The 27,339-nt window shown below is 41.4% G+C and overlaps 2 protein-coding genes across 2 annotated transcripts in view; both read right to left on the bottom strand.

Moving 5' to 3' along the window:
• The window catches only part of ZBTB45 (zinc finger and BTB domain containing 45), a 500,250-nt gene that overhangs the window by 398,397 nt on the left and 74,514 nt on the right, over positions 1 to 27,339 (bottom strand). The window lies entirely within an intron of this gene.
• On the bottom strand, positions 14,215 to 23,035 carry LOC142209107 (olfactory receptor 5V1-like). The gene is made up of 7 exons (XM_075278046.1): positions 22,124 to 23,035; positions 22,004 to 22,091; positions 21,576 to 21,648; positions 17,378 to 17,510; positions 17,248 to 17,294; positions 16,820 to 16,966; positions 14,215 to 14,344 (listed from the first exon to the last, which is right to left on the bottom strand). The coding sequence occupies exons 1-7, from the start codon at positions 23,033 to 23,035 to the stop codon at positions 14,215 to 14,217; spliced, it is 1,530 nt and encodes a 509-aa protein (XP_075134147.1).

The raw sequence follows: 27,339 nt of genomic DNA, 5'->3' as shown, positions 1-27,339 counted from the left end.
ACAAACTTAAAGGCATTCTACCATTAAACTACCTTTTTTTCTAATGAACACGTCGGAATAGCCTTAAGAAAGGCTATTTGTCTCCTACCTTTAGATGTGGTCTCCGCCGCGCCGTTCCGTAGAAATACCGGTTTTAACCGGTATGCAAATGAGCTCTCCGCAGCAATGAGGGAGGGCCCCAGCGCTGAAAGGCTGATGAGCGCATCCCCATTGCTGCCCGAGAGCTCTTTCCTGCACCGCCTCCTTGTTCTGCAGCCATTTTTGGGTAGCCGCTCTTGCAGTTCAATACAGGAGCTGGCCAGCGGCCATTTTGGGGTGGCCTCTCTATCCTCCTGTATAGAACTACAAGAGCAAGAGAAGCCAGAAGAGGCGGAGTTGCTGCAGAACAAGGAGGCGGCGCAGGAAAGAAGTCTCGGGCAGCAATGGGGATGCGCTCATCGGCCTTTCAGCGCTGGGGCCTGCCCTCATTGCTGCGGAGAGCTCATTTGCATACCGGTTAAAACTGGTATTTCTATGGAACGGCGCGGCGGAGACCACGTCTAAAGGTAGGAGACGAATAGCCTTTCTTAAGGCTATTCCGACGTGTTCATTAGACAAAAAGGTAGTTTAATGGTAGAATCCCTTTAAGTGTATTTTATTGAGATTTTAAATGATGACCAACACAAAGTAGCAGATAATTGATATCCACAGCATGTCCATACCTATTAGCAGTATTGCTGGATCTCTCGATTCAGGTTTATTCCTAGGGTCTTAAAAAATTTGTGGCTCAGATCCCAAGAAGATATATGCAAGCCTTGTTTGTCACAAACCAGATTAGACATGAATATTCCAAATTGTTCTGTTTTGAACGAAACTGAACAAATGGCAATTCACTTGGGACGAACAAAAGTGGCAACACTATGACAAAATGGCTGCCGCCACTTGTTTGACTAAGAAATACGGAGGAGACGGGTGTTGAATGATTCAGACACTGTCTGTGAGTCACTGTGACATTGTAGTAACGTCTGACATCCTTTCAGCCAGCAAACAGTGGTAGGTGGACCTTAGAGTGCTGATGTCATATGGAGTATAAAAGCTTGTAAACTTGGACATGAAAATGGATCCATTTCACTTTACTCCAGGCTAAAACAGTTCTGAAAAAGCAATAGGAATTCCAGCAATAGTTAGAGGACAAGAAGAACTTAGAGAATCAAGAAATTAAATAGAACAATTAGTACAGTTAATCCCTTCATTGCCATTAACCTAATTTTATCTGTCTGTTGTGCAATAGAGCAGTTTCATCTCACGGTCTTTAAACATACTTTTTTTTTTACTGACAAGACAATGCTGTTAATAAAAAATGTTTTGTTAAGGATTTTTGTGGGCAACAGTTTTTATTTTTTCATTAAATACAATAGCTAAATACAAGCAGTTTCTTGTTGTTCACCCAATATACATTCTAGTTTACACAAATCTTAAAAAGCAAAACTTTTATTTTCATGGGTTGTTTTTTCATTCTGGCAACCAAATGCACAGTGTGACAAAGCATTGTTATTATTCTGAAAAAAATATTAATTGTTTAAGCGTTTTTCAATTCCTAAACTGCACATACATACGTACATACATACATACATACATACACAATAGTGTAGCCTCTGCTAATTAGAAAAAAAAAGAATTTCCGTTATTTTATCATTTTTTTGCTGTGTTTACCAAATATAGAGTCTATCCTGTTCTAATCTGAAAAAAATCTTGCTATTAAATATAATCTCACACAGTTCTAGTCTAATACTCATTGACTAGGCGACCCTTTTAGTGCTTTGCAATTTTTCTTGAAATATTTTTGTAAAATAAATGAATAAAAATGACTGGAAAAAAACTGGGCAGGGGACAGGCAAAAAGAGGAGGAGCAGGAAACACCTATGCAAGTACTACTACTAACAATAAGAGTGTCTATGGAAACAGCAACACTACTTCTGGTCAGGACAGCCCCACCAGTAGCCACAGAATAAAGAAGTACCACAAATTTTGAGTGAGTGTTCTCTGTGTTCCATCATGTAATTTACCATGTTGTCTTTCTGTACTGTCAACTATGTCTTCTCCTTTGTCTTCACTGACAAAAATCCCATGCTATTGTAGTCATGTGACATCTGCTGAAAGAGATATTTCTCATAATTCCAGACTTTCTCTTCATCCTCCTCTTTTGATTAGTTGGATGAGAACTGCCATTGTGTTTTTTGATGTAGATGTGGAAGACATGAGTGTTTTTGTTGGTAGTAGTGACAGGGGGTGTACTACTTCTGGTAGTTCTAGTAAAGGAACTAGGGAGAAATCTGTTAGTAATAGTGAGGGCTTGATTCCCATGTTGAGTCGCAAAAAAGTGAAGACGGTGATACAGAATCTGATAATGATTCTATTACAGATAAGACCTGGCAACTGGGTCAGAGTAACATGGTGGCACAGGAAGAGGGTGCAGCTATGTGCAGTTAACTCCTGTATGGTAATTTTTTTCATATTAACAAATGACAAATCCATAGCAAGGCAGAAGATTTTCAAGCACATAATTAGCCATGGGCATGCAGGTACATATTTAGGAATTAGGTCTCTACGTACTCACATCACCGGATTATTTGGAAAAATCAAATTAGTAGTCGAACAAAGTCAGCAAGACTGTTCCATTCCTTCTCTCCATGATCTCCCGCATTCCACATCTAGCACATGGTGTTCATCATCACATTATCATTCATTATTATGATCTCCATCTGTTTCTCCTCCTCCTTCACGCAATTTGCACTGGTCTACAATTAGCAGACCTATTTACTCGGGAGATAACAGTTATGAGATCAGGCTTTATCCCAAGAACTCAGCCACCCTCCCCTCCAGAGAGCAGTAAGTCACGTCACTAATCATAAGATGCTAGATAAGAATAAGCCAGTCTGGGGACCTAAGCCTAGGAACTTTGTGTAAACTATGGGGAGGAATAATCTCAGACAGCAAGTAAAAGAAGCAGCATTTCTAAAGGATTATTTTGTATATAGGAAAACTAATGAATTTACATAAACTTGCAATTTAGATGTGATCCTTGAGATGAGAATAGTGGAAATTATCCCTTTAAAAGGAAACGGATACATATATACATATACACACAAACCCATACACCAACTGCAAAAAGCACTAATCATACTGTGCCCCAATATACAGTCCTATGAAAAAGTTTGGGCACCCCTATTAATCTTAATCATTTTTAGTTCTAAATATTTTGGTGTTTGCAGCAGCCATTTCAGCTTGATATATCTAATAACTGATGGACACAGTAATATTTCAGGATTGAAATGAGGTTTATTGTACTAACAGAAAATGTGCAATATGCATTAAACCAAAATTTGACCGGTGCAAAAGTATGGGCACCTCAACAGAAAAGTGACATTAATATTTAGTAGATCCTCCTTTTACAAAGATAACAGCCTCTAGTCGCTTCCTGTAGCTTTTAATCAGTTCCTGGATCCTGGATGAAGGGATTTTGGACCATTCCTCTTTACAAAACAATTCAAGTTCAGTTAAGTTTGATGGTCGCCGAGCATGGACAGCCTGCTTCAAATCGTCCCACAGATGTTCAATGATATTCAGGTCTGGGGACTGGGATGGCCATTGCAGAACATTGTAATTGTTCCTCTGCATGAATGCCTGAGTCGATTTGGAGCGGTGTTTTGGATCATTGTCTTGCTGAAGTATCCATCCCTGGCTTAACTTCAACCTCGTCACTGATTCTTGAACATTATTCTCAAGAATCTGCGGATGCTGAGTGGAATCCATGCAACCCTCAACTTTAACAATATTCCCATTGCCGGCATTGGCCACACAGCCCCAAAGAATGATGGAACCTCCACCAAATTTTACAGTGGGTAGCAAGTGTTTTTCTTGGAATGCTGTTTTTTTGGACGCCATGCATAACGCCTTTTTGTATGACCAAACAACTCAATCTTTGTTTCATCAGTCCACAGGACCTTCATCCAAAATGAAGCTGGCTTGTCCAAATGTGCTTTTGCATACCTCAGGCTGTATAGCAGTGTTCACTGGGATGTTGCATAACTGTTTACGTATTTTGTTTCTGTTTTTGTCTTGTGGCATGTTATGTGTATACTTATCCCTCTGGATGTTGTTGTGATAACCACAGTAGTCAGGACAACATCATGGCCAGTCACTTCTTTAGTGTGGAGCGTTAACACACCTCAGAAGAGGTCCAAACTTTTTTACTCCAAGAAACACACTTTAAAGTGGTCAGATACCTAAATCTCACAACTACTTTTAATCCTTAAGTATAATCATGGTGTCTATCATAATGATAGTATATGATAGTTGTATGATAGTGGTGTATGATAGAAACCATGATAGTACTTGACCATGATAGCCTATTTCTTGACCATCAATGTTTGAAAAGTGGATAATCCCTTTAAATGATAGTTTAAAGAGGACCTTTCACCATATCTGGGCACATGCAGTGTTATATACTGCCAGAAAGCTGACAGTGCGCTGAATTCAGCGCACTGTCGGCTTTCCCGATCCGTGCCCGGTGTAAAGCGCTATCGGTCCCGGTACCGTAGCGCTTTACAGTCAGAAGGGCGTTTCTGACCATTAGCCAGAGACGTCCTTCTGCCTCGCGGCGCCTATCACGCTGTGCTGTGGAGCGGGGAGGAACGCCCCCTCCCTCTCCTGATAATGCTAGTCTACGGACTAGCTGTGTGAGCAGAGGGAGGGGGCGTTCCTCCCCGCTCCACAGCACAGCGCGATTGGCGCCGCGAGGCAGAAGGACGTCTCTGGCTAATGGTCAGAAACGCCCTTCTGACCATAGAAGAGCTACGGTACCGGACCGTAAGCTCTTCACACCGGGCACAGATCGGGAAAGCCGACAGTGCGCTGAACTCAGCGCACTGTCAGCTTTCTGGCAGTATATAACACTGCATGTGCCCAGATATGGTGAAAGGTCCTCTTTAACAATACATACTGTAGTGCATTTAGAGGAACCCAGAGGGCTGTTTTTCTTTCATCTAGGAGAAAATAGGCAACCATACAGTGTTATTGACCAACCTTTATGCACTGAATGTATGTCAAGTCCCATCAATCAAGTCTACAACACTTAAATTAAACAAATTTGCTGAAGGGATTTTAAGTGATAGCGATATACAGTCCTATGAAAAAGTTTGTGCACCCCTATTAATCTTAATCATTTTTAGTTCTAAATATTTTGGTGTTTGCAGCAGCCATTTCAGTTTGATATATCTAATAACTGATGGACACAGTAATATTTCAGGATTGAAATGAGGTTTATTGTACTAACAGAAAATGCGCAATATGCATTAAACCAAAATTTGACCGGTGCAAAAATATGGGCACCTCAACAGAAAAGTGACATTAATATTTAGTACATCCTCCTTTTGCAAAGATAACACCCTCTAGTCGCTTCCTGTAGCTTTTAATCAGTTCCTGGATCCTGGATGAAGGTATTTTGGACCATTTCTTTCTACAAAACAATTCAAGTTCAGTTAAGTTTGATGGTCGCCGAACATGGACAGCCCGCTCTCAAATGATCTGAAAACAAAGATTGTTCAACATAGTTGTTCAGGGGAAGGATACAAAACGTTGTCTCAGAGATTTAACCTGTCAGTTTCCACTGTGAGGAACATAGTAAGGAAATGGAAGACCACAGGGACAGTTCTTGTTAAGCCCAGAAGTGGCAGGCCAAGAAAAATATCAGAAAGGCAGAGAAGAAGAATGGAGAGAACAGTCAAGGACAATCCACAGACCACCTCCAAAGAGCTGCAGCATCATCTTGCTACAGATGGTGTCACTGTGCATCGGTCAACAATACAGCGCACTTTGCACAAGGAGAAGCTGTATGGGAGAGTGATGAGAAAGAAGCCGTTTCTGCAAGCACGCCACAAACAGAGTCACCTGAGGTATGCAAAAGCACATTTGGAGAAGCCAACTTCATTTTGGAAACAAAGATTGAGTTGTTTGGTTATAAAAAAAAAGGCATTATGCATGGTGTCCAAAAAGAAACAGCATTCCAAGAAAAACACATGCTACCCACTGTAAAATTTGGTGGAGGTTCCATCATGCTTTGCGGCTGTGTGGCCAATGCCGGCACCAGGAATCTTGTTAAAGTTGAGGGTCGCATGGATTCCACTCAGTATCAGCAGATTCTTGAGAATAATGTTCAAGAATCAGTGACGAAGTTGAAGTTACGCCGGGGATGGATATTTCAGCAAGACAATGATCCAAAACTGCTCCAAATCAACTCAGGCATTCATGCAGAGGAACAATTACAATGTTCTGGAATGGCCATCCCAGTCCCCAGACCTGAATATCATTGAACATCTGTGGGATGATTTGAAGCGGGCTGTCCATGCTCGGCGACCATCTAACTTAACTGAACTTGAATTGTTTGTCCAAAATACCTTTATCCAGGATCCAGGAACTGATTAAAAGCTACAGGAAGCGACTAGAGGCTGTTATCTTTGCAAAAGGAGGATGTACTAAATATTAATGTCACTTTTCTGTTGAGGTGCCCATACTTTTGCACCGGTCAAATTTTGGTTTAATGCATATTGCACATTTTCTGTTAGTACAATAAACCTCATTTCAATCCTGAAATATTACTGTGTCCATCAGTTATTAGATATATCAAACTGAAATGGCTGTTGCAAATACCAAAATATTTAGAACTAAAAATGATTAAGATTAATAGGGGTGCCCAAACTTTTTCATAGGACTGTATTTAGCTCTCTCAATCCCACTCTTGATTCCTCCATTGGTAATTCAGTGCACTCATAGATAGCCTTGAGTATAAGACTCTGCAGGGCGTATGCATTGGATAACATGGGAAACCCACAAAGCTTTTGTACAAGATGAGTTTATCTCTCTAGGCTCCAAAATCTAAAACCTGACTCATAGCTTTAAATTCACTGTTAGTTGAAATAGCTGCTTTAGAAACACTCCATAAGATTCAAGCTGATTTGGTAGAATTCAGGTATAATTCAGAGTTATAGGACAATTTCAATATTAAGTATACCCCCACTACCAATAAGTCAGCCATAGGCATCAGGCACATGGAAATATAAGGAATAAAATGATGTCCCAGTTGATCCAGAACAGGAAGCAGACGTCTTTCAGTAAATCCATTCTGATACTAGGGTCTACGCCAATGAAGGAACTGCAAAAGATTGTCAAAATTTTACTGTGGTTTATACAGCTAGGAGCCTTGTCTTATTGCTACAGCCCTTAATACCCTAAGGGCCCCTTCACACGGCGTAAACGCGCGCGTTTTTTGTCTGTTTTACACGTGTAAAAATACACGTGTAAAATGTCTTCCCATAGAGTTGAATGGGATTTTTGCGGAGTTTCGTAATACGCGCGTCTTTTTACGGCCGTTAAAAGTCGCGCGTCTTTTTCCATACATTTCAATGGCTGCGTGTTTAGAAAACGTGGCGTATACGTGGCGCGTGTACGTCGCGTATCTTGGCGTATACGCGCCGCGTATACGCTGCGTATTTAGCATGCGTAAAACAAACCCATATTCATGGCCACAGCCCAAAAGGGCAGGGCCGTGGGTGTCAACCAAAACCAGCATCCATTTTAAGGATACACAGGATCTTCAGCATGTCAAACTGCATCACATCCTGAAGCAGAAAGAAGCTACCAGTGTCTTGTCATGTAAGTAGTGGCTAAATTTTCATGGAAACATGTTAAAAATGATTGTTTGGCATACTTGAAAACATGTTTTCTTACCTATTTCTTTTTATTTCATGAAAAAACAACAGAATTACATTATCGGCCACTTTGAAAATTCGAGAAACCAGTGCCCCACAGATAGGCCATCTCACAGACATCTTTGCTGTAAGTAGTTTATCAAGTGTGCGCTATTGTTTTTGTCTTAACCCCTTCTTGCCAATGTATTTTTTTGGTTTTTTTCACTCCCTATTCCAATCCCCCTTTGTTTTATTAGATGAACTGATGTTTTTTTTTTCATTTTTCTCCCTTCAATAGAACGCAATTTCTTGTGCGCCATTTTGGCCCCTCCAACCCCACCAGCGGCCCCAAACAGTCTGCACCACTGCCACCGGGTCCCAAATAGGCCATCTCACAGACATCTTTGCTGTAAGTAGTTTATCATATTTTTTTTTATTTTTGTTGTGTTTAACCCCTTTGGCACAATGTTAGTGAGCCATTTTTCAACTTCCTTTTTCGTTCCCCTACTCCTAAAGCCCATAACTTATTTATTTGGCGGCTCCCAGACGCATATGAGGTGGTGGTCATCTTTGCCGCACAAATGTTTCTTCATGATGCCACCATTAATTTCTCTGTGGAATGAACTGGGAAGCTGGACTGACTAATCAGAATGGTGTGATTTTGATAACCAAACAAGATGTCTGCAACCTTCATATGGCCTTTGGTTTTAGCCCATACATTGTGCCAACTACATTACATGTCCCCTGTATTCTGTGTTTGCTTATGCTTGCTGCTCAAACAGAATTTTTTATTTTTTTTGCACTATTGGTGTTATTTTAGATGTTGAGAAGATGAATTGTGCTTTCAGCACAACCACTAGGGGTCTCCAAAAAAAAAGGGGTGTGAGCACTAATGCAATGCATGACAAAGGTAATGCATTTGTTTGCCACAAAAAAGGCCAGGCTGCATACACCAGGGTGCTAAAGTAAATGACTGCAGAGAAGCTTTGAGCCTTTCCAAGGCTTACGCCTGTCATGGCAACGTGTCGTGGGGCCAGGAGGTTGGTGGATCCAGCAGCCAGCATTGGCAGAATTTCCATGCCCATGCAGCAAGGTGAACATGGCGCCTCACACGCCTTTCAACATCGCCCTACAGGGGTTAAGTAATTAAATACAGTCCTATGAAAAAGTTTGGGCACCCCTATTAATCTTAATCATTTTTAGTTCTAAATATTTTGGTATTTGCAGCAGCCATTTCAGTTTGATATATCTAATAACTGATGGACACAGTAATATTTCAGGATTGAAATGAGGTTTATTGTACTAACAGAAAATGCGCAATATGCATTAAACCAAAATTTGACCGGTGCAAAAGTATGGGCATCTCAACAGAAAAGTGACATTAATATTTAGTACATCCTCCTTTTGCAAAGATAACAGCCTCTAGTCGCTTCCTGTAGCTTTTAGTCAGTTCCTGGATCCTGGATGAAGGGATTTTGGACCATTCCTCTTTACAAAACAATTCAAGTTCAGTTAAGTTTGATGGTCGCTGAGCATGGACAGCCCGCTCTCAAATGATCTGAAAACAAAGATTGTTCAACATAGTTGTTCAGGGGAAGGATACAAAACGTTGTCTCAGAGATTTAACCTGTCAGTTTCCACTGTGAGGAACATAGTAAGGAAATGGAAGACCACAGGGACAGTTCTTGTTAAGCCCAGAAGTGGCAGGCCAAGAAAAATATCAGAAAGGCAGAGAAGAAGAATGGTGAGAACAGTCATGGACAATCCACAGACCACCTCCAAAGAGCTGCAGCATCATCTTGCTACAGATGGTGTCACTGTGCATCGGTCAGCAATACAGTGCACTTTGCACAAATAGAAGCTGTATGGGAGAGTGATGAGTAAGAAGCCGTTTCTGCACGTACGCCACAAATAGAGTTGCCTGAGGTATGAAAAAGCACATTTGGACAAGCCAGCTTCATTTTGGAAGAAGGTCCTGTGGACTGATGAAACAAAGATTGAGTTGTTTGGTCATACAAAAAGGCGTTATGCATGGCGTCCAAAAAAACAGCATTCCAAGAAAAACACTTGCTACCCACTGTAAAATTTGGTGGAGGTTCCATCATGCTTTGGGGCTGTGTGGCCAATGCCGGCACCGGGAATCTTGTTAAAGTTGAGGGTCGCATGGATTCCACTCAGTATGAGCAGATTCTTGAGAATACTGTTCAAGAATCAGTAACGAAGTTGAAGTTACGCCGGGGATGGATATTTCAGCAAGACAATGATCCAAAACACTGCTCCAAATCGACTCAGGCATTCATGCAGAGGAACAATTACAATGTTCTGGAATGGCCATCCCAGTCCCCAGACCTGAATATCATTGAACATCTGTGGGATGATTTGAAGCGGGCTGTCAATGCTCGGCGACCATCAAACTTAACTAACTTGAATTGTTTTGTAAAGAGGAATGGTCCAAAATACCTTCATCCAGGATCTAGGAACTGATTAAAAGCTACAGGAAGCGACTAGAGGCAAAAGGAGGATCTACTAAATATTAATGTCACTTCTCTGTTGAGGTGCCCATACTTTTGCACCGGTCAAATTTTGGTTTAATGCATATTGCGCATTTTCTGTTAGTACAATAAACCTCATTTCAATCCTGAAATATTACTGTGTCCATCAGTTATTAGATATATCAAACTGAAATGGCTGTTGCAAACACCAAAATATTTAGAACTAAAAATGATTAAGATTAAAAGGGGTGCCCAAACTTTTTCATAGGACTGTAGGTCCAGGGACCAATTGTATGCATTCCCGCTGTGTCTATACTGTGTTCAATTTACAAACAACATGTGTCATACTATTACCGCACATGTGGGGAAGGGGTTAACATGCTAATATCCGTTTCCTTTTTATTTTTTCAAAACCCAAAAATCAGAATCCCATGCACACACGTGCTGTGGGTTAATATTTTTGTTTTCATTTTAAATCTCGGATACCATTTATTTAAATTTCATACTTTTGTTTTCATTTTAGACACCAACAAATCACATTGGAGATGTCGACCCCCAAAAAAAGTACCAAAACACCATACCACAGAATGGATCTTGATGTGAAGCGGCTTGTAGAATTAGTAAGTTCATGCTACACATGCATGCTGCTTCATTCCGTTGTTAAACATGACATTTTTCATGTAGCCATAATTTTCCATGTTTTTCGGCCCTATGCAATGTTTTTACCAAATTAACTGTTTGAAGGCTTTACATTCATCGTCTTTGAAACGTAAGGCAGGGCATGTTTGCCCCGTTGGACAGTAAAACATTGCCGCATGTAGCTGCTATGGTTTCAAACATAGTAGGCTGTTGTCTTGTAAAAACACCACCACACACAATATGCTTGTAATTTTTGGCAGTTTGGACAGGAATTGGGCACACAATTTTGTTTTATTTTGCTTCCAGGTTCACACAAAACCCAACTTGTGGGACAAGGCTCACGCCCTTTACTCGGACCGGCATGCACGCGATGCAGGGTGGATCAACATCTGCTCCCAGATGTTCCCGGACTGGTCCACCTTTTCACGAAGCCGAAAACAGACAATTGGTGAGTAGCGAATATGTATATATTGATCATGTTCGAATTTGCACACCCAATATTTCACCTTAAATGGCTAGTGACATGCACATACTGTAATGCAAACTAGCTTTTAGACATAGTTCAGAATTTGACATTTGTGCTAATCTTAGTTTGCCCTTATTCTTGTGATTGAAGTCGATTTTCAGGGCCATTTTTTACATGCTGACAGTCAGTTGTCTTGATCAGTTGCCAATGGTTACCACCCTGAAATCTGACAACCTTCCATCACATGTGTGTTATCATGAACCGAGCTGGGATTGTAGTAGTGTACCTGCCTTATCAGACAGGGACACTACATGTATGCCAATATCTCCGGCACACATTAAAGTAAATCATTTTGGGGGATCTGAAATTCTAAATTTGCCACATTTATGCTGGCTGACATAGGCAACCAATGAAGACAAGACACTGTGACCACAAGATATTTTGCACAAAAGTGACAAAGTGCGATGAAACTTGGCTTACTTCAAGATGGTAACATGTTTGACACTTTTCATTATCTCCTAAAGTAACACCAATTATGTCATTGGCAATAGGCCTTTAACGTTTCCCCTCTCTCTTGTTTTGTCTTTCATATTGTTAGAAAATGATGTGCGCACACGGTGGAAAAGCGTGCGGGACCGCTTCATCAGACAGAGCAGGCCACAAGAGCGCAGTGGGGCCTCTCCCTCCCAGCGACCAAAAATACCCCCGCAAGATGAGCTGCAGTTCCTGTTGACTGGCAGTGTTTCCCAGGAGTAAGTTTTTTTATACGAATATTTGTGGGTGTTTTGCCTTTTAATATTGAAATAAATATTTATTTCTTGGTTTTCCTTTAATACCCTTGCCACAGTGTCCCGGGAACCTGTACCACCCCCACCTGAAGAGGAGCCACAGCAGAGGGAGAGCGTCCCACCCAGCCCACCGGCCTGCTCCTCTCGTGAAGCGGAGAGGGGACCAACAGTTGTGCATGTGCCTAGGACCTCCCGGGTGCCTTCCCCGGCTTCCTCAGACGCCTCATCAAGGGTCCCACCACCCACGAGTGAGGACGCCCAGGAGCGTCCACCAGTCACCCGGAGGCTTAGGCGACGTCACACCCCTCGTACCCCAGCACCTTCCACCCAGGAGCAGACTGAGAGGACCCCCCAGATAACAGACAGGCAGCTTGACTTGGAGAGTCAAGCCCTGTCTTTTATCCAGAGGGTAAACAGCCAGGACACTTTTGCCCATTTTGGCATACAAGTTGCAGCTATCTGCCGCGAGCTGCCACCTCACAGGCGCCTTCTTTTTAAGGCCTATGTCCTTGCTGTCGCGGTAGACTTTCAGACTTCTCCTGAGCTGCCGCGTCTGGGTTACATGGTAAACCAGATGCAGCAGCAGTGTGTCTCAGCATCAAATGGGTTATTGCCCAGGGCACAAGATTATTCGCCCTGGGAAGAACCCCAAAGTCCCCAACTTCCAGCTTCACCACCTTCCCAACCAAATCCGGATCCCCCTGTCACTTCTCCTGAGCTCCAGGCTGCATTCCAACTACCCCCATTCCTTAGTTTGCTGTTATACAGTGAGTCTGAGTAAACTCCTCCATGTTTGAAACCCCACCTTGTAAAAAATTGTAAGCATGTGGAGTTCTCACATACATATACTTTGTATTTTTTTATTTTTTTTTATTTTGTTTTTGGGTTATTTTGGGGAGTGGTTGGGGGGTTGGTTTGGGATTTGTTTGCACATTTTTTACCAAAAAACACTGTTTGTGCAGATGTCAAAAAAATTTTTGTTTTTCTACAAATAAAAATAAGGTTCAAACAAATTGTGTATGTTTTGATAGAATAAAGCAATGTTTTTTTTTTCATTTACCTCTTTATTTTGGGATAAGTAGACACGGAGTAAATGCTGTGCTCATTCAGACATGTATGCCCGAGCGCTCCAAAACAGATGCCAATCACTTCAATGGGAGTGCACCGAAAGCCGCATTGACACGCCCTCCCATTGAAGTGACTGGGATGCGTTTTGAAGCGCTCATGTATACGTTGCCAAACAAGGGGACCCTAAACTACGTGTCAAGGGGCCCTTAATAACTTTGCACACAGGCACTTCTATATAGTTTCGGCATGCCAACACAATTGTGCCAACTGTTATCTGTGCTGCAGTATATGGAAATGTCTGTTTGCAAAGCCATGAAAGCTCCTCAGTTTCTGTTTTTATTGGTATTTTGTACAAACACCATGGGCTACACTCAAGATGTATCGTTCTCTTGGAAGCCAGATGTCCTCATTTGTGTGTGTCAAAGTTTGTTGAGGTTTTTTTAGGCTGCATTCACACTACCCTCAGTGTCCAACAGGTAGTGTCCTCTCCTACTGTCCGTTCTAAATCTGGCACGGACATTAGGAGCAGACAGTAGCTGGGTCCGTGACACCTGTCATTTATTTAAATGGGGATTGGGTGCGTTCTTTGCCACTCTGTGCCCTTCATTTGCACATGTTAAAAATACACGCACACAAGAAGAAGGAGGCATTTGCAAATGTGCTTTTATAACAGACCTTTCTTGTGTCAAGGACATTATGAAAAGGAATAAAGAAAAAGACACAAACACAAAAGTCTAACATTCCATTAGCCATTACTTTATTTGGCTGCCACTTTTTTAAACTGATTCCTTTGTGGCCAACATCTGGGCAGATGTTTTGTAAAGCATCTGTGCTTGGCATTTGGAAGAGAGAGCAAGGTTACAAATCCAAAGGAGGTATGTGGACAGCATAGGTGCTGTGTATGTCCGCCATAATCATATACAGTGTGTAGGCCACAGCATCTTCTGACATTTGTTTTAACAAGAAAATAAAAATCCAACCAAAACAAACACAACAAATAAACAAAAAAAAAAGGGACACCGCGATGAGGAAGGTCTTCAGTCCGGGTCAGGCTGGTCATCACTGAGGCGAGAAAAATGCCTGGGCACGGCACCTTCGGACCTCATGAAATAATCCGCAAAGGCAACTCTCACCTGTACAGCTGCGTTGTCTGCCCGACCTGAGGACCTAGATGGTATGAGTGGGTGACCCAAAGCTGCCTGTGGCTCCACTCCAATGTTCGGCCTGTCATAGTCCAAAACAAAGTTGTGAAGCACACAGGCAGCTTTGATCACCATGTCCACAGTATCGGGAGACAACTGCAGTGCACCGGTGAAGACCCTCCACTTATCCCCTTAAGGACCAGGCCATTTTTTGGTTTCGCATTTTTGTTTTTCCCTCCTCACATTTCAAGAGCCATAACTTTTTCATTTTTCAGTTCACAGAGTCACATGATAGCTTATTGTTTGCGGGACAAATTGTACTTTGTAATGGCACCATTCAATATGCTGTGCAATGTACTGGGAAGCTGGAAAAAAATTCAGAATGAGGCGCAATTGGAGAAAAAATGCATTTGCGCCATTTTCTTATGGGTTTAATTTTTACAGCATTCACTGTTTGGTACAAATGACATGTTACCTGTGTTCTACGTGTCAGTACAAACGCGGTGATACCAAATTTATATAGTATTTGAAATTTTTTGATACTTTTAAAAAAATGATAAACTTTGCAAAATAGAAAAAAAAATTTGTGTCATCATGTTCTAACACCTGTAACTTTTTCATATTTCCATGTATGGAGCTGGTTGTGGTGTCTTTTTATGCGGGACAAGATGACGTTTCTATTGATACCATTTGGGGAAAGATCCGATGGTTTGATCACTTTTTATTCAATTTTTTATAGGAAGCAAAGTGTTGAAAAAAACGCTTTTTGGCTGTTTTTATTTTTTTTGCCGCTACGCCGTTCGCAGTACGGGATAAATGTTTTAATATTCTAATAGTTCAGGCATTTTGGAGCGCAGGGATACCTAATATGTTTATGTTTAATGTTCTTTAATTACTTTTATAGCTGATCTAGGGAAAGGGGGGTGATTAGAACTTTTATATTTTTTTTATTTTTTTAATACTTTTAAAAACTTTTTTTTTTCTTCTGTTACATTTATGATCAGACCCCTTAGGTACCTTGAAACCTAGGGAGTCTGATCGCTCATACTATTCACTGCAATACTACAGTATTGCAGTGAATAGGAAAATCGCAGCACTTCTATTAGACGATGCCTCTGGCATCGTCTAATAGATCTAGTGCAGAGACAAGCCTGGAAGCCTTCAATAGGCTTCCGGCTGTCATAGCAACCGATCACCGCCCTCTTGTGACGTTCAGGAGGGTGGCGATCGGGGAAACATGGCGGCGCCCATGCCGCCGGCTCTGTTTACACACTGCGGTCACGTTTGACCGCAGTGTGTAAAGGGTTAACAGCAGCGATCGGCTCGGGCACCGACCGCTGCTGTTATTGGCAGGTCCTGGCTGTATGATACAGCCGGCATCTGCCGTGTATGGAGCGAGCTCAGCGTGTGAGCTCGCTCCATACATCCCCATGCGACCCATGACGTACAGTTACGTCAAGGGTCGCTAAGGGGTTATTACTCATGATCCCGAAGGCGCACTCCACGAAGCGTCGTGCCCGGCTCAGTCTCATGTTGAAGACCCTCTTCCGGGCATCTAGTCTCGACCGTGGGAAAGGGCGCAGCAGGTTTTCCAAGAGGGGAAATGCCTCATCCCCTACCATGACGAACGGGACTGGATGCGTGGTACCCGGAAGCGGTCTTGGTGGAGGTAGAGTCACCTGATCTAGCAGTACTGTGCGACCCAAAACCGATGACAGTAGCACACGGGAGTCCCCAGTACTACCATAGGCACCGACTTCGATAGCAATAAAACGGTACGTGGCATCAGCGACCGCCATCAGGACCACTGAAAAGTACTTCTTGTAGTTGAAGTACAGTGATCCTGAGTGCGGTGGCTTCTGCACACGTACATGCTTACCGTCGACGGCACCTATGCAGTTTGGGAAATTGGCCACAGACTGAAAGCCTGCTGCTGACTGCAACCAAATCTCCTGTGTCGGACTGGGCATCGCTATGGGTTGCAAGTGCTGCCATATCAGATGGCATGTGCTCCTCACAATTCCGGAAATTGTGGATTGGCCCACCCGGAATTGGAGGTGCAGGGATGCAAAACTCTCCCCTGTTGCCAGAAATCTGGAAAAAAAAAAAAATTAAAACACTGCACAATATGAACTTCAGTTACATTAGGCAAACAGTAGATAAAGTTGAGGTACACATTGAACACAGTATTCTTAACTATATAGGGACACATTTGCAGCACTATGCAAAGTAGATCACAACATTTAACAGCCACTATAGTTTATGTATATAGAGACACAGTTGGAGAACTATTGGTAACTACAGAGAACAACAATTGGAAACACAGTATTAACGATTTATGGACACATTTATTCGATAATGGAAAGCACAGGGACACATTTATATGATGTCTTCCTCTTGAAAATGTAATGTGGTATCCAAATTTGAGAAGCAACCATTTTAGACATCTACATCTGTAATTTTAAACACTACTAAGAAGTTGAAAATATAAAATAAATACCGCAACGTGATGACCAGCCTTTCCGTTGGACTGAGGGCCTTCCTCATGTTGGTGTCTTGGTGCAGAAGATGCGGCCCCATGTGTTCAACTAACACATCAAATGCCTCTGGAGGCATCCGAACAAACTCGGCAAATTTAGCCGGATCACTTTAAAAACAAAAAACATTAAAAAAACATTACAATAATGCACACACTGGAATGTTGAGCACTTGCAACCCCCACACCATGAAATATCCAAAATGGAACCAGCAGACAATAAAAACTATGACACTGGCCCACAAAGTTACTGTTATGCTACATGAAACAATTGTAACAATACAGACATGCGCATGAATTAACGAAATTCGCAAGAATAAAAAAAACTTACTGCCTCAACTCATGGCCAGACATAGTTTATGGGGTGCACCCAGTATTATCAGCGCTTTTGCCTTGGGGACTCAGCATGCAGCATCTCTGAGTCGTCCGTCTCCTCCGCCTGCAATGAAACAAACAAATTACATTAGCCACATCATTTGCAACATTATTAATATACTTTAAAAAATGTATTTGTGAACGTACCTGCTGTTGAAGTCTGCGTCGCTTAACCTGGTTAACCAGCACAGACACTAATAGTGCCGTGTCAGGCCTTTCACCTGTTATCTGCCAGTTTCCTGCATTAGCATTTGTGGACATTTTACACTTGCAAAGTGACCTTGGAAACAAAATTCGCCAGACAGCATACTCAGATGTTTCATGATTAAATAATGGGCTGTCCTTTCTTGGCCTGCCCAGTGGGCTGGTCTTTTTTTTAATGAGGTGGCCTGATTTTACGCGTGTAAATAAACGCGAGCGTAAACGCGGCGTTTACGTGGTCAAAAGACGCATAGAAAGCGCCGCGTATACGCGGCGTCTATTAAAACGCCGCGTTTACGCCGCGTTCACAATTTTGCGCGTGTAAAAAAACGGGGGAAAAAACACGCGCGTTTCCGCCGTGTGAAGGGGCCCTTTCTGTGAACTTCCTCAACTAAATATCACAGATATACAGAATCTACACCAAAAAATCACAGCTAAAGACAATAAATATGTGCTCATGTCCGTGCCCATGAAAATGCATCCATAACCCACTGCCTTATATGACTAAGTGGCGTAAGATACTAAGGACTTGGGAGTGTTTATCTACAAACACTTCAAGACAGAATTGCTATTTTACCACAAGAGGCTAATGACTTGGAGAGATGCGGGAGCTATCGCACGCTTTCTCAACGTTAATGTAAAGGAGTAGGTTTATACTCTCATGCCCCCATGTCTGTTCTCTGACTGTGGAAGCCTTCTTATCATAAGGATGTACTCACATCCATGCCCATAGCAAAAATTATTAAAGGGTAACAGTTTTAATCAAAGGTTTAAATATCTGTAGGATCTCGCTGAATAAGCCTTCATCCATGGTTTCTATCATAAGGATGTATTCATGTCCATGACTATAGAAAACTCCTGCATATCCCTCGGATAAGTGTACGAATAAGTGTTGTAGACACTAAGGACGGGAGGAGTTTTCCCATTAGCACTTGAGGACACAATTGCTATTTTACTTGAAGAGATGTTGGAGCTTTGCAATAGATAGATAGATAGATAGATAGATAGATAGATAGATAGATAGATAGATAGATAGATAATAGATAGATAGATAGATAGATAGATAGATAGATAGATAGGAAATAAATAGATAGATAGATAGATAGATAGATAGGAGATAGATAGATAGATAGATAGATAGATAGATAGATAGATAGATAGATAGATTTTGCACCAGACCCTGTGGGCAATTCAGTTTGCTAAAATCCTTTGTATATTGGCCTGAGACAATCACGCCTCTAAAGGGCCACATTCACTGGAATTTTGTGTGATTGACTGAAAGATGTTTCATTGTACTGTATATAAAGATTGTGCTAAGTACATTTTTAGCTTATAGAGATCAGCTCTGTCTATTTAGCCATCTAAAGAGACAAATGAACTGAAATCATCTGAAGTACTTTGTTCAAATCTCTCTTCACATCTTTATTTGTCAGGCTGTAGATGATAGGATTCAACAATGGGACTATTCTATATGAAAACATATGACACATCGACGAAGGAATCTCCAGAAATAGGCCCATTGTAGTTAAATGTAGCAGATATGTAAAAGACAATGACAACTATGAAGATTGAGGAACATGTGGAGAAGACCTTCTGCTGTCCTTCTGAGAAGGGTATTTTCAGCATAGTGGAAATGATATGTATGTGGCATTCATCACAAGTAGAAAATGAGACATCCCTAGAAATAAGATGACCACATGTAGCAAAACTTGGCTGCTCTGAATGTCACTACAAGCTGCTTGAACATTGGAAGGACATCACAGAGGAAATGGTTGTACATGGATGTCTTGAGATGGCTGTCTAACAGAATGATGCTAAAGACAGTGATATTTTATAATGTGGTCATTGTGTAGGTTAAAGTGACAATATACACTGCCTGGCCAAAAAAAAGTCGCGTTGTGCAACAAGGTACCATTCCGCCCCTGATATAATTATGAACTGTTCATGACAGGAATTTGCATATATTCTTGAATATATATAATATAGCTGTAGCCTGTCAAGTGCAGATCATAATTAAAGGTGTGAAGCGATGTCTACCAACGGAAGAGCTACCAGAGGAAGAGATGTTAGTGCCTTCCAGAAGTGGCTAGTCATTGGATTGCATCAGGCCAAGAGATCGACCAAGGAGATAGCCGAAGTAACTGGTATCGGACAGAGAACTGTTCAGCGTATCATGGCGAGATGGTGGAGAACCCCCCTCCAACCGTGGAAAGTCTGGGCGTAAGACTATACTTGAAACTCGAGGTCGTAGGTCCCTAAAGCGACTGGTGAAGAATATCCGCCGGAAAACCACCTTGAGCTCACACAGATGTTCAACTCGATGGAGCGACACATTTCGGAGCGAACAATGCGACGAGAACTCAAAGGAATGGGTCTCAACAGTTGTGTCGCCACACGAAAGCCATTGGTGACAGAGACCAACAGACGTCAGCGCCTGTCATTTGCAAGAGATTGAACCCTAGAGCAGTGAAGAAAGGTCATGTGGTCAGATGAATCACGTCTCACAATGTTCCAGAGTGATGGTCGTGTACGGGTGCGACGAGAAGCACACGAAACACTTGATCCCGTTTGCGTCGCTCCTACTGTTCAGGCTTCTGGAGGCAGTGTCATGATCTGGGGCAGCTTCTGTTGGTTTGGACTGGGTTCGGCAATACTGCAGAACATTATAGACTCCATGCCGAGATGGATACGTGCTGTTATTCGTGCTCGTGGTGGCCCAACTAAATATTAACACTCACAACTTTTTTTTTGGCGAGGCAGTGTAATTTTGCAATCAAAAAATCCTAAAAGGATAAAATCATCCAAAGATCTATTGTTATGCGCTGCCATACTGTCAACCATCTCAAAATTGTTGAAAAAAGAGGTTGTTATCAGTTTAATAGAAATCATATACAACTGGGCAGGATCAAGCAGGAGTGGGGTCAGGATCAAGCACGAATGGGATCATCTCTCATGTGAAATGTTTGCTCCAGTTTAAGTGTTTAAAAGGGAATGGGACAGAAAATGTTGAGCAAGCTGTCCAGTTGGGCTCCTCATATGGGAAATGATGTGGACCATAGGTATTGGGAAAACTTAGCTAATTCTTCAAATGAAGTAGTAATAAGTTCACTATTAACTTTATGGACAACTGGACCCATGAAACCATGAAAAGGATGGTTTTGTCTGTAAGGGCCCCTTCACACGGAGTTAACGCACGTGTATTTTGGCAAAATACACGTGTAAAAATACACATGTAAAAATAAGACTCCCATTGACTTCAGTGACATTTTACACGTGTATTTTGACGTGTATTTTGACGTGTTTTTTAAATGCCATTGAAGTCAATGGGAGTCTTATTTTTACACGTGTATTTTTACATGTGTATTTTGCCAAAATACACGCGCGTTTACTCCATGTGAAGGGGCCCTAACACTCTAACATTGGAGATCCAGTTGGGTGCAGAGTTTAACCAAAGTACGGTGAGTTTGAAACAAATTCAAGATGTGATGGAAATGTAGACTTTCATCTTTAATCCAAAGAGTTTTACAAAAATATTGGATTGACTATTTCTTACATAGTCATTCTATTTTCATAGGCTTAAAAATAATTGGACAAACTAAGATAATTATAAATAAAGGCATTATAAGTGTACATGATATACATAGTTGTCAGTCACTAAATGCATGGACATTACCAAATGATATGTTTCCTTCCTTGAGATGCCAGATCTTCTCCATAGGTGACTGTGGTTGCTGCTTGTTTGTGGGTCTTTCTGTCTTCTGTTCACACTAATGCTCAAATTCCGTCCTTTGGGTCCGCATGGGGATGGGGAGGATGGAAACCCTGTCCATCTAAAAAAGTGACTTCCCACATAGACGGGGTTTTTTGGTTCCGGTCCAAAATATGGGTAGCCGCGATTGAATGCCAGTGTACTGCACCGGCATCCAGTTGCGCACTGTTATTCCAGTCGCGCACTCGGATTAGGCCCAATGAATGGGCCAAGTCAGAAGAAGGGAGTGTCTTCAGGCTGAATCACGAGGCGAATTGGCCTGAAGAATTGGCCTGACCGGCTCCCATTGATTTCAATAGGAGCCGTCTTTTTGGTCAGGATTTTGAGGCGGATACAGCCTCAAAATCCTGACCAAAAAACCCAGTGTGAACTTACCCTGAGGTATTTAAAATGTGGTTCTTACTGAACTTTTTTGTTCCGAAACGATCCAGGACCTGAACTGCCGAACCTGAACACAAATAAGATGTTCGCCCATCTCTGCTATTAATTTGGTTTTGCAGTACGCATTGGTTATTATGTACCTATACTGTAAAGCACGATACTAGACACTGTTTCAAATTATTATGTAAATCAGATTGAAGTGACCATGACTGGTCTTGTGTCTCAAGGCTCTTTGGATCACTGAAATCAATCTCAAACACCTGTGATTACTAGTTTGCCAGGTGATTCCAATTAAAGGAAACCTACTTAAGAAGGATGTTCCAGTTGTAGCAAATATTAGGTTTTTCAATGGCGTATTAGAATCTTTTGTTGTGTGGTCTCATGCTGTAGCTGGTGACCCCATAACCAATAAAAACTGCTACCGTGCATCTGTAAATGGCTGATAGTTGTGACTTTTCGAGATTCTGCAAGTAAATATTTCAGCTTGTTGAGATCAGTACTGCTATTCTCCTATGAGACAAATGAAGTGGCATCTCAAATACCTTATTCAAGGCTCTTTTCACATCTTTATTTCTCAGGCTGTAGACAATAGGATTTAATAACGGAGGGACAACACTATATAGAACAGATGACACACGGACAATGATGAAGGAATCTCCAGAAATTGGTCCATTGTAGTTAAACATAGAAGTTATGTAGAAGACAGTGACAACTATGAGGTGTGAGGAACATGTTGAGAAGACCTTTTGTCTTCCTTCTGAAGAGCGGATTTTCAGAATAGTGGAAATTATATTTATGTATGAATTCATCACAAGCAGAAAAGGAGACATCCCTAAAAATATGGTGACCACATGTAACAACACTTGGCTGCCCTGAATGTCACTACAAGCGGCTTCCAACATTGGAAGGACATCACAGAAGAAATGGTTGATATGATGATCTCCACAGAAGGTCAATTTCAAAGTCATCAAGGTATGAAACACGGCATTTACCAATCCGCAGACCCAACACCCGGCAACAAAGCCTGAGCGGAACCTCTTATTCATAACAGAATGGTAACGGAGGGGATTACATATGGCTACATACCGGTCATAAGCCATGACAGCAAGAAGAAGACATTCAGATCCTCCAAAACAGACAAAAAAATAGAGCTGCGTGAAACATCTATGGAAGGAAATCCTCCTGTTTCCAGTGAGAGCATTGGCCAACATGGCTGGGAGGGTAACCGTAGAATAACAGACGTCTAATAAGGATAGGCAACTCAAGAAAAAGTACATGGGTGTCTTGAGGTGGCTGTCCACCTGGATGATGCAAAATACAGTGAAATTCCCTATTATGGTTATTGTGTAGGTTACTGCAATTAAAAGGGAGAATATAATATGACTTTCTGAAAATCCTAAAAGGATAAAATCATCCAAAGAATTATTACTATGAGCTGCCATATTGTCAATCATCTCGAGACTGTGAAAACAATATTACAATCCATTGGATAAATCACAAATTGGTCTTCATAATGAAATCTTACCATATATATATAATGGTGCTGATTAGAGATGAGCGAACAGTGTTCTATCGAACACATGTTCGATCGGATATCAGGCTGTTCGATGTGTTCGATTCGAATCGAACATCACGTGGCAAACTCCAAAAAAATTAGATTCCCCTCCCACCTTCCCTGGCGCTTTTTTTGCACCAATAACAGCGCAGGGGAGGTGGGACAGGAACTACGACACCGGAGGCATCGAAAAAATCGGAAAAAGTCATTGGCTGCCGAAATCAGGTGACCTCCATTTTAGACGAATAGTGGATTTCAAATCCGGGTCATATGAGAATGTGAACTTTGTGACTAAGAGACAGGGATAGCTGTACAGGCAGGGATAGCTAGGGATAACCTTTATTTAGGTAGGAATGTTATTAAAAATAACTTTTTGGGGCTCTATCGGGTGTGTAATTGTGATTTTTGTGACATAAACTTTTTCCAATAGGAATGCATTGGACAGCGCTGATTGGCCAGAGTACGGAACTCGACCAATCAGCGCTGGCTCTGCTGGAGGAGGCGGAGTCTAAGATCGCTCCACACCAGTCTCCATTCAGGTCCGACCTTAGACTCCGCCTCCTCCGGCAGAGCCAGCGCTGATTGGCCGAAGGCTGGCCAATGCATTCCTAAGTGAATGCAGAGACTTAGCAGTGCTGAGCCAGTTCTGCTCAACTACACATCTGATGTAGCAAAGCCGAATGTGCACACTCGGCTCTGCTACATCAGATGTAGCAATCTGATGTAGCAGAGCCGAGGGTGCACTAGAACCCCTGTGCAAACTCAGCTCACGCTAATAGAATGCATTGGCCAGCGCTGATTGGCCAATGCATTCTATTAGCCCGATGAAGTAGAGCTGAATGTGTGTGCTAAGCACACACATTCAGCTCTACTTCATCGGGCTAATAGAATGTATTGGCCAGCGCTGATTGGCCATCTGATGCACACTCGGCTCTGCTACATCAGATGTGTAGTTGAGCAGAACTGGCTCAGCACTGCTAAGTCTCTGCATTCGCATAGGAATGCATTGGCCAGCCTTCGGCCAATCAGCGCTGGCTCTGCCGGAGGAAGCGGAGTCTAAGGTCGGACCTGAATGGAGACTGGTGTGGAGCGATCTTAGACTCCGCCTCCTCCAGCAGAGCCAGTGCTGATTGGTCGAATTCCGTTCTCTGGCCAATCAGCGCTGGCCAATGCATTTCTATGGGGAAAAGTTAGCTTGCGAAAATCGCAAGCTGACAGGGATTTCCATGAAATAAAGTGACTTTTATGCCCCCAGACATGCTTCCCCTGCTGTCCCAGTGTCATTCCAGGGTGTTGGCATCATTTCCTGGGGTGTCATAGTGGACTTGGTGACCCTCCAGACACGGATTTGGGTTTCCCCCTTAACGAGTATATGTTCCCCATAGACTATAATGGGGTTCGAACACTCGAACAGTGAGCGGCTGTTCGAATCGAATTTCGAACCTCGAACATTTTAGTGTTCGCTCATCTCTAGTGCTGATATAAACAAAATATTCGGTACAAGGTACAATAATGTATTTATCACGACTGCTTCATGCCTACAGAATGGAGATGCAACTAATTTAGTAAAAGCTATATACCTCCCAATAAATCCAAGGGGCTGTCACGATTTACGTTTTTATGGCCTATTCTTAGAATATCAATAAAAAAATTCTCAGCCACATTTAGTTTAAGAAATTAAACTAACAACCAAGTAATAATAAAAGATCTTCTAAGTTTTAACACTTTTACTAAAAACATTTTTTAGGAAAATAATTGCTATATTCTGACACCTGTAACTTTTCACATTTTCTGCTGATGACATTCATTGTACGGAATTGATAAAAATATATTTGGGCGGTTCAGACTTTTACCTAATATGTTTTTTTTAAGTTTATATTATTTATATTACAAATGAGAAAGGCGGTGAACTTTTATTTATTTCTAAAAAAGATTTTTTTTTTTTTTTTACTGTTTTCACATTTTTTTTACTGTCCCACAAGGAAACTTAAACATAGTATTGCTTACCGTAGATGTGTATTAGGTCCTGTGAGTCTATTAGAGTTCAGTACGTGAAAGCTAAGGACTCGTTCACATTCGCGTTGGTATTCCGTCTGGGGGGAGTACGCATGAGGACCACCCCCCCCCACCCCCCCCGAACGGAATGCCGAATGCAACTGCAAGCGTTGTGCCAGTGAAAGCACACGGACCCTATACTGTCATGGTATTCTGTCATGCTGTGATCATGATATCTATGTATTGTCTCTCATTTTGCACCAGACGTCTATCATGAATGTGATTTTATCATCAGTTTTTAGTGCTTAAAGTCTGTTAATAAAATATGTATATTTTTCAGTTATGTTTTGTGTAGGATTTCTTTGTTATATTCATATAGGTTGGTTATGTACATTTATTTTCTTGATAATATATTTTTCTGGTAGGTTAACAACTGCAGTATAATACATCTGAAATCCAGCAGCTATGTATCAGGCTCTGCTTTTGTGTCTGCTACATTGCAGCACCATGCTATTATGGCTCTGAGCGTTAAATATATTCTAAGTGCAAGCTCAAAAAGATTTGTCAAGTTGAACAATGTCTGCAGCAACTGCATTTGGGATCTGTGTAGTATAGAGCTGTAATGTAACACTCAATAGGATAGACTAGGTTCATACTGTACATCTCCGTGTACCGACGATCTTATAAAATATGCTGACATGCCCTATTACGTGCCATAGTTGGGCAACATTATACTGTTGAATCAGAACCGATGAAGACACCGTGTGAAGTACTTGGTCTGTCAGCAATGTACAAAGCTATGTGCTCCATATTGGCATACAATACTGATGTGCGCATTAAGCCTAAAGGATTCTTTACAATCCATTAGATTGACATGTACAAACATGAAATTAGCCGCCTCAAAAATTTAATCAAGGTAAGAAAGTTGAAGTTTTCTTTCAAGAATTACATGATTTTATTTAAATTTCATTTTCATACCTTAAATGTATAAAACCTTCAGTAACTCGCTGCTGGACTTTCACAAATGTTAACTAACAATAGCAAAAATTCTGATTCAAAAAATTCACAACTGCTGCTTCTTTCTCTGAGTAGTCCTTGTTGCGACTTTTCAGTAGGTAAAAATCAACTGCAGTAAAGAAAAAATTGTTGGCAACATATTAGTTTTAGTTTTCCATTTTCCCTCATAGTTGACTGACGGAGATGGATTGTGTTTTCGGATTGCAAGGCTTTATGTTATATCAGCAGCCTCATATTAAATGAGTCCCAAAACTCCTCAATTTCTAATTGCCACAAGAGAGGTACTTAGAAAAAAAAGTCCACAGAGACCGCACTTTCTTCTGGGAAATGTAAATTATTAATGTCAATGATTAATATAATTAATTTGTATTCATTTTTTTGTAGAAATAGGGGACAGATATTTATATCAATAAATTCTAAAAACATTGTTAAAACTTCCATTTTCTTTAAAGCATAACTAAATTTTCAAAAACTTTTGATTTTCTGGCAGTATTTGTATCATTGATAAATTTTGTAATAGAATTTATTAACACATTTTGTCTCCTTTTCGTGAAATCCTGCATCTCTTTATTCTTGTTTTTGTATTGAGAGAAGTTTCCGCCTCTCACTGAATGTTACTGTATATTGAGTAAGGGAATACGGGACTGTAAAATGTAGAGAAAATGAGGGTAAGAGAGGGTCACTTCAAACAGTTATATATCTGGGGTTATAGAACGTGTAAACTTGCTGTTGATGTCATATGAAAGAGGAGATTCCTTTCTTTTATGTGGCAGTATAATGTTTCATATTCACTGTCCAATGTTAATAAACCTATTAAACAGCTTTTGGATCAAAATGCTCATTATAGCCCTTGATAAATTCCTTGAGGGGTGTAGTTTACAAAATGTCGACATGTTTTGGGGTTTCCATTGTTTTGGTACTTTAGGGGCTCTGCAAATAAGACATGGCAACCAAACATTATTCCAGCAAAATTGCCCTCTAAAAGCCAAATAGCGCTCTTTCCGTTCCAAGCTCTGCCATGTATCCATGTTGAGGAGAAGAAATTGTGTAACAAACTGTAGAGGGCTATTAGTAGTAAAATTGATGAAACTCCTATGCGTTCAAAATGCTGACTATACCCCTCGATATATTTCCAAAATGAGGTCATTTATTGGGGCTTTCCACTGCCAATGTGACATTGTGCCTGACACC

This window comes from Leptodactylus fuscus, chromosome 6 (genome assembly GCF_031893055.1).
Source record: "Leptodactylus fuscus isolate aLepFus1 chromosome 6, aLepFus1.hap2, whole genome shotgun sequence".
Classification (NCBI taxonomy): Eukaryota; Metazoa; Chordata; class Amphibia; order Anura; family Leptodactylidae; genus Leptodactylus; species Leptodactylus fuscus.
Note: the sequence above shows the minus strand (reverse complement) of the source record. Positions and strands in the feature narration are given on the sequence as shown.

Coding starts and splice junctions, on each gene's coding strand:
- LOC142209107 (XM_075278046.1), bottom strand. CDS start 23,035: ATGATTGACAATATGGCAGCTCATAGTAATAATTCTTTGGATGATTTT. Junction 22,092..22,123: donor TGAAAAGAGCCTTGAATAAG/GTATTTGAGATG, acceptor TTTGTCTCATAG/GAGAATAGCAGTACTGATCT. Junction 21,649..22,003: donor CAGCCATTTACAGATGCACG/GTAGCAGTTTTT, acceptor ATTTGTGTTCAG/GTTCGGCAGTTCAGGTCCTG.